This window comes from Marmota marmota, unplaced genomic scaffold (assembly GCF_001458135.2).
Source record: "Marmota marmota marmota unplaced genomic scaffold, marMar, whole genome shotgun sequence".
Taxonomy (NCBI): Eukaryota; Metazoa; Chordata; class Mammalia; order Rodentia; family Sciuridae; genus Marmota; species Marmota marmota.
This window is the reverse complement of record NW_026000082.1, coordinates 690,272-705,619: the sequence shown is the minus strand read 5'-3', so window position 1 is coordinate 705,619 and position 15,348 is coordinate 690,272. Positions and strand designations below refer to the sequence as shown.

Here is a 15,348-nt window from a genome sequence, read left to right as displayed (position 1 = left end):
TATATATATATATATATATATATATATATATATATAGAGAGAGAGAGAGAGAGAGAGAGAGAGTAATAATGATGCTTGTTTCAATCTACTATCCTTCTTACCACCATACCCCCTCCTCTTCCTTCACTCCCCTCCATCTTATCTAAAGTAACTCTATTCTTCCCTAGCTCCCTACCCTCATTATGAATTAGCATCCACATATCAGAGAAAACATTCAGACTTTGTTTCTTTGGGATTGGCTTATTTTGCTTAGCATGATATTCTCCAACTCCATTCATTTACTGGCAAATGCCATAATTTCATTCTTATTTAAGACTGAGTAAAATTCCATTGTGTATGTGTGCATGCACATCTTTTTTTTAAAATCTGTTCATCTGTTGAAGGGCACCTAAATTGGTTCCATAGCTTAGCTATTATGAGTTGAATTGCTATAAACATTGATGTGGCTGCATCAATGGTAATATGCTGATTTTAAGTGCTTTGGATATAAACCAAGAAGTGGGATAGCTAAGTCAAATGGTGGTTCCATTCCAGGTTTTCTGAGGAATCTCCATACTGCTTTCCATAATGGTGCATTGGGAATGCACCAGCTTGCATTCCCTCCAGCAATGTAAGAGTGTATCTTTTCCCCACACATTATCGCCAACATTTATTGTTGTTTGTATTCTTTTGATAATTGCCATTCTGACTGGGGTGAGATGAAATCTTCAAGTAGTTTTGATTTGTGTTTTTCTAATTTCTAAAGATGTTGAACATTTTTTCATATATTTGTTGAACAACTTCAACTATCACTTTTAAGGGGGAAAGTTAATTCAGTAAATCATAGTATAGATGTGTGTATTTTAATTTTGGAAATTTTAAGAACTTATCTTAGGCCCAGATTCCATTTCTAGAAAATATGGATTGCAATGAGCCATTTATGTTGCTAAGCATGCGCATGCAAGACAAATGTGGTCTTCATTGCCAACCTATGAGATAAGATCCATTTTATGGATTTTACTTGGAGAGAGAACCTGGCAAAGGACTTGCTTTGGAGGCAGGTGATGAATACAGCTCTAGATCATGCTGTCCCAGGTAAACACTGTGTGGGATCATTTTGATAGATTGTTGAAAATTAAACAAGACTGTACAGAAACTTAACATTGCCTAACAGAAGAAACAGGAAAAAAAAACACTTCTAGTTTATGAGGGGAAATGGAATTTCTTCCCCTTTTCATAATAATAGGGAAAGAGGGAGACCTTATTATTGGAACTAGATAGGATACTTTACTTTTATATATTTTACCATTTATAACCCTTAATTAAAATGATAATTAATTATACAAATAAATGATGGTATTGATTTTTACTCATGCAGCATTTTATATATACGAATACTTTTTTTCTCGTTTAATACCACAATCACCTGAAGCAGGTATTTTACAGTTATATAAGCTGAGTCCTTGAAATATTAAGTGATTTTTTTCAGTGTTACACAGCTCATTAGCATCAAAGCTAGAACCTGTTTTCAGGTCTGAATGCAAATATAATAGTTCTGAGAGGTTTGATTTCTGGAGTTATGGGGGATTAAACAAAAGGATCAAAATTAATCTAAATCTTAATTAAGATTGTCAAAATAGGCATATTTACATACTACCACAACTGGAAAACTTAAGAGCTGAGAAGTGCTCCTATATTCAGTTGCTCTGGTAAATTAAGTATTTTAATTAGAGAAAGTTTGTGTTTCATACTCGACTATAGATAATAACTCAAACGCTAGTTTTCAAACAATTACATAACAGTACCTTTAGTACTAAAACTATATTTGATGTCATTTTGTCTTTGGGTGATCTAGAAAACATGCTAGTTCTTTATGTAGCTTATCATAGTCACAATTATGTAATTAATTGCTATTGCAATTGCCTTGGAGTTTTTTGGTACTTAGTACTTGGTAATAGACATCAATGGCAGGGGAAAATAGGTGTCACTTCTCCCACTCCAGGGCTTCCTAAGACTGCTACTTCATTTAAAATCTAAGTCCTTGACAATTAAGACTTGCATTTCTGGGTCTTGACAACCTCATCTCATGTCACTCTTCACCTCAAACACCACACAATCTATGTATGTGTCCCTTGATGAGTAGATAAGGAAAAACAAAAGTCGATGACAGCTATCTAATGGAAGGAGTGTTTGCAGGTATCAGGAACTGAACTCTCTCACACAAGTCAAGGGTGACAGTAGGTGCTGTATCTCCAGCCTAGAAGAGTCTCTGGTACATGATAGATGTTCAACATTTATCAATTGCTGAATGACAAGATGAAGAAATCTTCTGATAGTGATCCACAATACTCCAGAATTTTCAGGACTGTCAACACTGAGTGAAATGCTGGCTTTGTATCCCCACCCCAAATGGAATATTGGTGAAAAGAACACTGACCTGTGATGGGAAAAGTTGCCATTCTGAGCTTGCCAAGTAAATATGTAGTCCTAGAATCAGAGGATCGTGTAGAAAAGCACATGAATTTAAATGTTAAAAATGTAAGCAAAGAAAGAGAATAATAATATGACCATTTAACCCAAAAAGATGCTGAGGGACTGGCTTAATAAATCTGCATGGCTACAAAGGTTTATTTTCCAGGAGAATTAACTTGATAAAAGACTAAGGAAGAGCAGGTTTTCAATGCAACTGGATGGATTTATGTGTTACTCAACTGCATAAAATTCCTGACAGTAGACTTTGTTACCTATTGGGATTTATAGACAAAGGATGGGTGAATGGAGGACAATGGATGATTGTTATTATAAATCTTGCAAACAGAATCAATCCACATGTATCCCAGAGGCCTTAAGTCCTCTCAAAAGAATTTAGGGCTCAACGGTACATTTAGTTCCTTTTAAACCTTTTATTTCTGTGTGCATTTTTCTGATAGCTGATCTTTTTAAAAGTATTAATAACTCCATGCTAATGTGTTTTTAACTTTCTAAACCATTCTCATTCCTTTTTGGAAGTAGGCTTCACAGATCCTAAATAAACTTGGCTGAAAGCCGGTGGTGGGTTGAATGAGGCAAGCCTTGTAAATCTTCTTTCCCTTTGCATGTCTCTTGCCTCTACTATGTAGTAGGTTAGAATAAACCAAAGGAATATATAACGGTTATGTTCCAAGTTTCTCATTTAATTGACCTCTGAAAAGTACAATGCAAAGCATCACATAGCATGTGTAGTAATGGTTTGTACATTTTTAACAAAGAATTTACTCCTTCCTTGATAAAAGATTAAAAAGGCCAGGGCATATGAAAAACACTTCTGTTATTATCCAGTTGGTTTTCTTCTGGATTTATTTTCCTGTTGAAAATGGAGGGTTTTTGTTTTTGTTTTTTTCTAAATGAGGTGTGATGAATTACAACTCAATTGAATTCTTCTGTTCCGACCTGAAAAACAGAGCCTATCAGAGCAGACCATTAATTCAGTGCTGCATACATGTCAGTGTCAGGCTGGGAAGATGGACAGAGACAGAGAAGCAGTGAACAAGGTGAACAAAGGAGAGAAAGAGAAGAGGGGAGACCATTTGACAGCTCAAGGTTCTAATGGAACAGGTCATATTAAGTATCTAAAGAGTTATTCTTTAAGGAGAGCCTATGTCTCCCCACTAGGCCAGAAGCAGGAAGTTCCAAATTCTTTATACTGAACATCTAGCTCAAGAAGAAGGAGCTCTGGCTTGCCTTCAGACCTCCTGGGAGGATCACCTGATCCATTAGTTTGTAACAGACTCACATAGAGAGAAGATCACCAATGCTATTTTTTCCTGTAGCTCCAGAAAGTTATGTTGCTTGCTGTGAGTCTTTGAATCCCCACTTATCTTTTTTTTGTTTTGTTTTAATTAGTTATACATGACAGTAGAATGCACTTTGATACATTATATATAGTGGAATATGATTTCCCACTTATCTTTTATGATAAATGTTAATTACATTTCTTGAGGCTAAGTTTTGTTTTGCTTTGTCTTGTTATGACTGTGGTAGCCAAGAAAAGCTTGAGATTTTGAAAACTGAATCATCTTTACATTTTGAAGTGTTTTTATTTCCAAAGGAATAGACCTATAGAAGCTATATGTGTTGAAATCAGGCATTTAGTTTCTCCTAATCAGTTAAAATAGTTGATTTCTCCTTGTTTTGTAACTGTAAACACTTCAAGAAATGCAAGAGAAATCTTCATGAAGTGATACCCTATGTATTGCAGGTGTTATGCAGGGCTCTTAATATTCATTTAAAACTTACATGAACTTTTTTGATTAGTAGATGAGGAAACTGAAGTTGGGAGGTTAAGCAGCTTGCTTTGCTCCTGGAGGTAATACAGATGAGGGTGGAACCCACATCTCGAAGCTCAAAGCTCACACTTTCCTTACAGCTGAGTATGTTTTCCATGGATCTTAGTAGTGTATATATAGCTTAGTAGAAATTGTTTACCTGCTTAAAATTCTTAGTGATTTCACTCAGTTCCATCATTACATTAATATTGGCATAGCAAACATCAAATCCTTTTGTATCAAATATATTCCATGGTATCTTCTTGAATATTTTCTTCCCTATCAAACAAAGGTCAAACATTTCTTTTTGAAAAAATGTATATTTAGTCCATTGGGGTTTTCAATTGCCTTTTAGAAATCTCTGATGTCTCATATGAATTTTCATAGATTGAATTTGAACCTCAAGGTGCCATCCATATCTGACTCATTTATGATTCATTGATATTAGAGCATGCCATTACAATTTCCCCAACTGGAAGTGTTGGGGAGGGATATTGGCCAAATTAATTGTTACATTGTATGCATATGTGAATATGTAACAGCAAATACCAGTATTATATACAATTATAATGCACCATAAAAATATTTGGAGATAAAAAATAAAAATTTCCCCCAAAATACTCAGCTCAGAGAGACTGGGTGCTGTCTTGTAAACAGGTCTGTGCTCCCTAAGCACAAAGATCATCCGGATTTCCTTTGAGTCACCTAAACATCAAGGTAAAGCATTCAAACCAAAGAGCACATACCACCAACTTTGAACAATTTGTTTTGGTTAAAATTATAAATATGTAGCATAGACAATAAACATTGAGTGACTCCCATGACCTGGTTACTGAGAGACACTAAGCATATTTCCTAGCACTTGCTTTTATTAAGCATCCCATGTCTTCAGCAGTAGAAGAGGCACTTGAAGTTATAAGTATCATATCATAAAATGTCATGGAAGGGTCTGGCCTCCATCTAACTGGCTTTAGGTCTTTCTATAAGAACGTCTTATGAATTGGATTACAGTAACTATATTTAAAACTTAGAGGAAACACTGATATGTGAAGAACCTTAATCCTTCCTGACAGAAATACAGTGACCATCATAATGAATAGACCTTGCCAGTCTGGAGTTGCTGTCAATATGCGGCATTATGCCCAGGGCAATTAAATTTGCCTGTTTTTCATTACTAAGACTAAATGTTTGGCCTGAATTTATGCAGAAAATAAGTAATTCCATTACATGTGATTCACCTTTAAGTAACCCTCTAAGTGGATGAAGACTCAAGTTGAAAACTTACATTTATTATAGAAATAATCTATTTAGCAAACATTTATTAGTTTACCTTATGTTCACCGGGAAGCATACAGAGGTTTGAACATGCAAAGTACAGTTCTTGTGTTTAATAAATGTGCAACCTAATTTGACAAAAAAAAAAAACAAAACCACTTTTCATTAAAAAAAAATCACATGGGAAGGGGTTGTTTTTAATAAGAAGGCAAAATGAATTGTGATAATAAGATACTCTAAAGGCATGAGGAATCTGGACTCTGGAGTCAGACGGGGTTTTGGAATGTTGTCTGCCAGTTACTGCCTGTGTGACCTGGCGCCAGCTATTTCTCATGCCCCATGCTATACAATCTATATGATAATAGCTCCCACCTTATAGCATTGTGTTAGGCCAAGATAAGGAAGTTTCTGGAAAATTTCCTGAAATATAAATACTCAATAAATTGTCCCTATTCATTTTTATGATGTGTTTTGGGCTGAACTCAGTTTTTCAATGTACCATTGTGCACATGTAATGAGGTCACAGTATGCCCTTTACCCTGAGCCTCTACTTGCAGGCCTAATGCCCATGCATTCAGACAGGTCCATCTTGTGCAGCTGGAGGCTCCTTCTCCTTCCCTCATACTTCCAAAATACAAAAGTGGATGCCAAAAAAAACTGAATCTCAATGGAATGCAGATTGCAAAAATCAGGACAACTCATTTTTTCTTTTAACAATTATACAAATACTCACTGACTTTTTAAAATAAAATAGTTAAACAAGCAAGAATTGGGTGATGTGCCTGTTGAACTGGGCACAGCTCTGGGTCACTCTGCGAGAAGTTGGTTGACTTGTGAAGCAAACAGACTTTGTCTCAAAATCTTGGTCTCTTATGTTTCTTTAATGATTTCAGAAGAAGAACATACTCACTTTGAATCTGTTTCATAATCCCTAAATAGGGAGTCAGTTACCTTCTGGGGTTGTTGAAAGAATTAGCCTATCTATGCCCAGTGCTTGGCACAGTGGCTGACACAGAGTACTCCATAAACAGGAACTGTCTTCCCCTCACTCCTAATAATTACAGAGAGACAAACTGACACTGCCTCTCCAAATCTCATGTCCAGCAAGGAGATGGACTGTGTTTGTAAAGTAGCACAGTACTTAGATTCTCTATGTTGCTGCAAATGAGAGTCTTCACGTAGTCAAATTAGGATTTGAACCCAGATCTTTGAATGCCAAAGACAGCCATACATTTTTCATCCTTCTCTGCTGTCTTCCTACTTCTGTTTTGGGGGAGTATTATGTGGGAAGACATGCATGAGATGCATTAGATTCCTTATTAACTGTGTCTCTGTACTGACCCTAAACCCCAACCTTACCGCCTCTTCCCAAAGCTGCTCCTCTTCCTCCAGAGCTCTAGGTCACTGAGGAGCTGGCTTTGTTCCTAGTCTTTGCCTTGTCTAGCTCGGCTCAGAAGCACAGTGTGGGGAGGAGAAGTGACCCAGAAATGTGATTCCCCCAAAGTGGCGCTTTCTTAAGGATCTTAAAGGTAGTTTACATGGGTGTTTAACATCAACAATTAGACAAAGCAATGTGTAAGCCAGGCTGTGAAATGAGTAAGCAGAACAGGCAGAAACAGCATCTTCAAAAGGCTGCCCCCCAACAATCAAAGACACAGCCAGCACCAGTCACCACCTACCTCCACCCACCTCCAGTGTTAGAACCAGGCTTTCTCCTTAACTCTTCCTTTCATCTCTTCCTAGCCTAGTCTGTTTAAAATGGCTCTGTGATAAACTAATTGCTGCCAAGATGTTAGGGAGATAACCATTCCACATGTGACCTCTCCTCCATGTCATCTTACCAGCTAACAATGGAAAGGAAGGAGTCGAGGACACAGAGAGGAAGGGGGGCTTCTTGGTGGGATCCTCCACCTACACTTCTAGGCATCTTCTATGTGGATGGTCCTCACCTTATGCTTACAGGATGCCACCCCCTCAGTTATCTCCTGTTTAGGACTCAGCCAGAACCATGCTAGCCCTTCATTATCAGTGTAACAGAATTATCTCCCTTTGGATCTTTGTTTTGATATTGGCAGGGAAAAGTCCTTTCATTTTTCAAAAACACTTAATTTTTACCCTCCCATTCTCAGTAAAGAATAGGTGACCAAAATCTATGCTAGAAACAATTCAACTGCAGAAATTAATATTACAGTCTTCATGTAGTTATGGAATCAAAAGTGGGAATCACTGGATAAAGTGTTTTTTAAGCTTATCAGATTATCAGACGAGTGTCTGAAACTTGTTATTTTTAGAGTATCCTTAAATATCATTTCTCCTTTTTGAAAAGTTTCTTTGAATATTTTTTCTTATAAACTCTCAAAAGACATAGTCATCCTTCTCCATTCACTTTTAACAGAAAGTGTGATTGCTTCTTCTAAAATTTTCTGAAAAAAAACGGTTATAATAAGAACAACGTATACTTTATAACTTCATTTGCTGTAATCTTTTGGTTTTCTTCATACTTTTCCATACTTCAGACTTCTCAAATCTTTCCACTTTTCCTGGGGGAGAATTTGATCAATGCTTTTTCTTATTAAACAATTTGATTTGCATTTTTTTCTGGAATTTCACATATATGATATATTTCTACTTATATTCCATGTATAAGTGTATTCTATGTATTAGAAACATGACTTTCAGTGAAACTATACTTACAAATTGACATAGCATTTTATGAAAGTAAGCAAATTCTTTTATCTCATTACTGGCTGATTTGGTATATATAGGCCAAGAGGTTGAAACACAAACAGAATGTAATTTGTATTAAGCTGTGTGATTAGAAATGATGTTGGGAATGGTTTTTACGTCTCCTAACTTCGGATACAATGTACTTTTTACTGGAAAATGCATAACTCGTTATGTTTTTTAATTCCTGTTGTTTGTTATCCAGATATGGTGGTCAAAAGCAGGATAGGATCTCTGGAAAACTACTATAGCCTATTCTGTTGCTAATTTAATACAATAATTACTGAAATTTGTGTGTATTTTCTAATCTATTTGGTAGGGTATGCTATCTCTTAAAGACTGGGCTCCCAGAAATCAAGAACTTGAAAGCAAAAGATAAAAACAAGATTAGTTTTGTGGTCTTAAAATCACCAGTAATGATTTGTGAATACAGCATTTATTGTGAAACAAAGCTAAACTGGAAGCATAGAGAAATCATTTAGGAGAGTAGAAATCCAAGGAAAATTGTAGGAAGAAAACAATGTGACTATGATATTTTTTTTCCCTATAAGAAAATACAACCATTGGAGGTGAGAGAGAAGTAAAAGGTTTAAACAATAAAACTTTAAATGAAAGGGGGAGAGACTGTATCCCTAAATATTATGGGTAGATAGTTTTAAATGTCAATAAGTTTTCCTATAAACTCATCATTTGAAGAATAATAGAAAATAGTTCCATATGGGAGGAGATTTTTAAAAATAAATAAATAAATAAATACTGACATTTTAAAGACCTAAGTGTCTTAAATGGTATGTTTATTACAATGCAAAATTAGACTGCACAGAGACATTTTGGAGATCATATTTGAGCAGTATCCTAAGAGGCAGATAATAAATGACTCAGATAATCTGAGCGATTTGGGCTGACTCACATGTTTTGGAAGAAGGTGTCATCAAATCCCTGATTCTGTCAGTGTTTTTCCCTTTGTTCCACCTGGTAGTGCCAAACAAATCCCAAAGCGTCAGTGAGTTTTCTACCTCCAACTTTTCAAATCAACATTGGCATTTAGTATATTTGAAAAATATTCCCTAACATAAGTAACACAGGCCACATGATTGCTGGCAACGTGCAGGAGATGGGAAGCTCAGACAGAGCCTTGACTAAATAAGAGCAGAGACCCAAGACTGGGTTTGGTTTGTCAGGATAGAAGAAAGGGGAATTTTTACCCTACTGCTGCCTGAATGGTGCTTCTTGGAACACTTATAATCAATAAATATTATCTGGTACCAGTATGAGATGTAAGAGAAATAAGGAGGCATTGGCCTCTATCCTAGAAAGGCTTGGTCTATCACAGAAACTGAGGTAGTAACTAATGAGTGGTGACATTTGATATAACGTATATTAACAACATTCTGGTAGAAGAGCCCAGAATAGTCACTGTCTTCCACCACTAGGGTTGAGAGGCCCTCACAGATGATGTAGCATGTGGCTTGGGCCTTAAAGAATTAAAATCTCAACCAGAGGTAAGGATCTTGTACACAAGGAAGAGACACTGGTACTAATGTTGAGGTATGTTCAGAGAATGGTTAATAATCCAATCTAGCCTTGAAAAAAAATGGAAGACCTAGGAAAGAATGAGATAGAAATATAGAGTTGTGTCAGGTCAATATAGTTCTCTTGGTAGAGTTCACATGAGCCATTTCTTAGTATGATCTCAGTCTCAAGAATATGTCCAACCTGGAAATGGCTATTCTAAATCTGTGATTCAGTTTTTTGACAGAGCCTCAATCTAGGTGATGAATAACAGTAGTCTAAGAAAAGCTTGCAATTCTCTCCATACCCATACGTCCTTATGTTGCTTGTAGTGCTACGAATTTACAGTGCCAAGTTCTGATAAACATCTATGGAAAATGTAATAATGAGTCATGTATATATGCACAAACACATACATAAACTTGCTTTTGAACATGCAAGTTTAACAGCTGATGCAACTTCCAAACTAAGTTTACTTGTGCTGCAATAGAACTCTTTGACCCTTTCCTGTTTCCCCACAGGATTGAAAAAACGTACAAGGAAGGCCTTTGGAATACGGAAGAAAGAAAAGGACACTGATTCTACGTATGTACTCTAAGAGCGTCATGCCTCTGCAAGCGAACTGTCAGGGTGCTGCTGTCACTCAAAGATTGCCGCAGAGTTTCCTTGAATATCCTGTAGTTTTCTTTGTTCTCCCCATTTATGGGAAACTGTAGTTTCTCAGCATAATTAGTTAGTTATTAGATTTGTGCTAAAAAAGGTGAAAATTTTTCATCATATGTTCAGTTTTTCATCTCTCTCTCTCTCTCTCTTTTTTATTTTAAACCACCTGGTAGCCTTGCTTGCCAGCAGTCCTGGGAAGCACAAAGTATGACTGATGGTTTTGTGGGGACCTAGAAGCACTCATTTCTACTTCTAGGGTTGCTCCTAATATCTGAATGGAAGAAACAACAAAGCACCTGTTTAGCTAGATTAGTCCTAGCCAAAGACAGAAATGTGTACTACATGCCATCCTAAAGCTCTTACTTGAGATGCCAAGATTTTGTACAAGCAGAATCATAAATCAGCCAACAGAATTCACAGGAGTGATAGGATATTTGCCTGTGAATAAGCAACTAATGCCAGAAAAGGGATGCTTTTATGTGTTTAAATGGTCTTATTCAAGAGAATTGATTGCCCATGGACACTGATGGGCCCTTGAAAACATCAATAAATAGCAGTTTCATTCTATGTTTAGTTATTTGACCATCTGGAATTCTTTTTCAAAAGTATTTGACTCTGATACAAAAATCTCAGATGTCCTTCTGAGCCAGGCAGACAACTCCATACATGAGGTTAGCTGGCCAGAACTCAGCATTCCAGTGAAATATCCCCATAAGGAGAGAATCGTGACTCAGCTGTGGCTGGCTGTGACCAGGTGGAAGAGATCTGGGGTGGTCTGCTGAGTAGCAGAATGGAGCTCTTAAACCCCTCATTTGGCTATATTCCCTGAGAGAACGTTAGAAAATGGAAAAATCAAGGTGGTACGGGTAGAGGTGAAAATGAAGGCGGCCACGTTGATTTTCTGGGCATTTTGTGTGTGTGCATAAATTTTCTCACAAGGTGCTCAGTATTTCCCTGTGCCCTTGTCCTCCACAAACTTGTAATTCACGGATAAAATACTGACTATATGAATTAAATCATCTTTCCTACAACTAAATGAGATAATATTTGAAATGCCTACTAGTACTTAGTATTTTACAAATGCTCCGTAAATGACGGCTGCTACTATTCTTATCACTACTGATATAAATCAATAGTAATAAGTTCCTTGTGAGCAATTGAAATGGAATTTCATGGGAATTTGAAGGTGAGAAAGTTTACATTTGGACTGAGGATCTATGATGCTTCAAGGCAGAAGGAGTCCTCAGTTTGGCCTTCAGGAGGAGGACATGCATTTCAGGCAAAGGGAGCCACAAAAGCAAAGGTAGACAGGTGGGAAAGTCCGGTAGGCATCCAGGACCAGGTAAGTGGGGCAAGGTGTCTCCCTAGGCTATAGGTAAAGGTGATAATGGGAGGCAACGCTGGGAAGGAGATGAGTTCCAGATAGGAAGGGCCTCAAGTGCCAGGCTGAGGTATCTGGACTTCCATTCTTCCCTAGTAGGTAAGAAGACCTGAACATTTTTAAGGTGAACAATGTGAAGGATTGGGAGGAGAAATGTTGTTGTTGTTGTTTTATTGTTTTGTGTTTTGCCCAGATGCCAAATGTCAACTCTCTTTTTTTATATTTTCTCTTTGGGTAAATATTTCCTGAAAATTACATTTACAGAATTTTTTTTCTAAATTATTGAGTTATAATATTTTTTCAGGATCATATTTGCATTGTTTCTGAATACATTTGTCATTTTCCTAAAGATTAACCTTGCAGAATAAGTGCTGGTCCCTTTGCTAGGGTTGGAACCTCTGGGCTCTTACACCAGTTCTGCCCATAATTCAACAGCCTTCGAAATTACATTTTCCCTCTCAGGGCCTAGTTTCCTCAAGTTTAAAAAAAAAAAGAAAGAAAAAAGTGTACACTAGATGAAATCAGGTTTCCCTAAAGGCCAGATACCCCACCAGCATATCGGCAATCTGTTGACACCTACAGTGTGCCACCTGTTGTGTGGGACACTGCTGCATGCATCTCAGGAGGACATTATAGCAGAAGCCAACTAATTTTCTATGAAAATAGTGTCGATAACTGCACCAGAGATTTCTGGTGTGTGAAGAAAGCTAAAAAGCTTTCCTGAAAGGAAAAGAAGAGGTTAAGTAACCTCCCTGGGGTCAGCTGAGCTAATTTACTGGTGGCCAAAGCACTGTTCTTCCATCTCCAATACCAAAGCTACGAAGATGAGTAAGTTATTCCCCATGGCTTTGGGTGGACGCCCAATATCTCTCTGTGGTACTTTAATGAAACATTTGTTTAGAGAATCCCAAGCATCTCTTCTTAACTTCTTATCATTTGAGTGCCCAAATTACTTACGGGATAGCAAATTAGTTGTAAATTGGTTCCCCCACTGGTGATTGGTCCAAGGACAAGCTGTTTGGTTTTGTTGTTGTTTTTTTCCATGAACTACCCTCCCCCATTCTCTAATTGGATCTCATATCATTTTTGGAAAATGAATCATAATTGCAAAGGGGTTGGTAAAATGCTCTGGCAATTTGCTGTCCCTTCAGCTTTGGTTAATGCTTATGTTAGACTGCACTCATTGAGACCTTGTGGATGCAAACTGTTTTCAGGGCTGTTGCAATTCACTGGCGTTGCTAAGCAACCTGCTAGGGTAGCTGCCAGCTCCAACTACAGCTGATTGAACCTCTGTAGATAAAGAGTGGGGTAAGGACCAGAGCTTCCTGATTTGATCATCCTTACAGTGACTGGCAGAGGAAGAGAGAGAGCCTGTGCTAAGTGGAAGGCCCTGTGCAGGATATTTTGTTGCACTGATATCCTTTTTAATCCTCGCAGTAATTCAATAGGATTAATAGTAATATCTCAGTTCTAGGGATGAGAAATCAATTCCAAAAAGGGTTAAGTAACCTGCTAAAGGTTAGGCAGAAAATAAGGCTTGGAACTAGTATCCTAGTCCAGTAACCAGTGCCTGTGCACTGGTCATCCAGAAGAAGAGGTGTGGGTGGGCGAGGTTGTAACCCAGTGTTTTAATCAGCTTTTCCGCTGCTATGACTAAAGGACCCAACCAGAACAATTGTAGGGGAGGAAAGGTTTATTTAGGGGCTCACAGTTTCCGAGGTCTCAACCCATAGACGACAGGCTCCATTCCTCAGGATTCGAGGTAAGGCAGGACATCATGGTGTGGAAGAGGGAGGCAGCTCACATATTGACCAGAAAGCAGAGCGAAAGAGAGACTCCACTTGCCAGATATTTTGTATACCCCAAAGACACCCGCAATGTCCACCTCCATTTCAGTTACCTCTCAGTTAATCCCTATCAAGGGATTAATTCACTGATGGATTAAGACTCTCACAACCCAATCTTCTATGAACCTTCTTATATTGTCTCGCATGTGATCTTGGGGGATATCTCACTTCCAAACCCTAACACCCAGACAGGAGGGTGAAAGACAAATGGTAGAGTTTCAAGAAGTCACCAAAACTTCTAAATCAAGAGGCCAACGGTCCACAGTGGATGACTAGTTTGAAAATAGATACCCGTAAATATAATGGGTCTGTCATTAAAAAGAAAAATACTATGTTAAAATAAAATTAAAGACTTCAAAAAATGAAGGAAATGAATTTACAACATACACCAAGTATCTGAGGCAGTTAAAATCTTTCCCCATCCTGGAAGAGATTGTGTAATAATTATTCTTTAAGATAAACTTTAATGAATATTCACTGTGATCTAGGCACTGTTTCAGACTTTTCACTTTTATTAACCTATTGGCTCCTCCAGTAGTCCTGTGGGATACATGCCATTTCTAGATAGGGAAATCAAGACACAAAGGGGTGAAGTAACTTGCCTGAGTTTCTATAGCTGGGAAATCTACTTTGGTTGTACCCAAGTAGTCCAGCCCTAGAGCTGGTCCTCTTAGTTACTATATTTACTCTTCCATGAGAGAAAACACCCGCCCATGTGCATCGACTGATGAAACAATGCATTAAAATCAGACTCCAATGTTGTTATGTACAATTCAGTCTTTCTGGTTAAAAATTTGAAATACCATTCCAATAACTACCATAGGCACAGATCAGGTGGCTTCCCACTTAATATCCCCTAGTGATGTGATAATGGGCACCACCACAGCCAAGCCAATCTCCAAAGGCTTCTCTTCTCTACATCTATTGCTGACTGTCCCCAAAGGCACTTCTATAGAATCAGTACCTCTGAATATGTCCTAAAGTCATTGATGCAACCACCTCTTTCCCAGCTCACTTGGCAGGGGTTGAAATCCTAACAGGAAACTAATCTTTGATTAGTATAGGTTGGCCTCTGTCTTCTTGCTTTTGTCCTATTCTGGGCTTATTATGGCCACCATAACTCACTGGATAGACTTGCCTGCCTTGTTCTTTCTTTGTTGAGCATGTCTTTTCATTATTTTTATCCCATTGTCCTAGCCACTTGCCTGTACATTTTAAGTACCCAATATTTGTTCAATGAATTATAACTTTTGCCAGATGAGATTTTTTTTCTGCCGTTCTATTTTAGATGAAATTTCTTTGAACCATTTAATTCCCATGCCCAGGAAATGTCCAAATACTCCAAGATCTCTATCAACTCCCATTGTCTTTCAACATCTGAGTCCTCTTTGCTTTTGGCCCCAGTATCACTGAATTAACCACTGCATCTGTTTGGACAGAGAACTAATTATCAAAAATGATGCTACCAAATGTTTTGTAATCCAGTTGGACTATTCCACTCATTTTGAAGTGGTGTTGATGGGGAAGGGAATCATCTGAGCCCAAATGTCTAATTGTCTTCTCTCTCCTAATAGCTCTCCCTCTCTATTTTCCACTGCTCCCCCGCCCCCACCATCATGGGTCCCACCCTATGAAGCAATAAAGAATTTCCTTAGCTGATTCC

The 15,348-nt window shown here is 37.7% G+C and overlaps 1 protein-coding gene across 25 annotated transcripts in view; it reads left to right on the top strand.

The window, feature by feature from the left end:
* Sgip1 (SH3GL interacting endocytic adaptor 1) overlaps positions 1 to 15,348 on the top strand; it is a 203,811-nt gene that overhangs the window by 82,030 nt on the left and 106,433 nt on the right. For all 25 annotated transcript variants that reach the window (XM_048815181.1, XM_048815180.1, XM_048815185.1 and 22 more), the window contains one exon: positions 10,316 to 10,379. In XM_048815181.1, the coding sequence (XP_048671138.1) occupies positions 10,316 to 10,379 (64 nt within the window). The remainder of the gene's footprint in view (positions 1 to 10,315; positions 10,380 to 15,348) is intronic.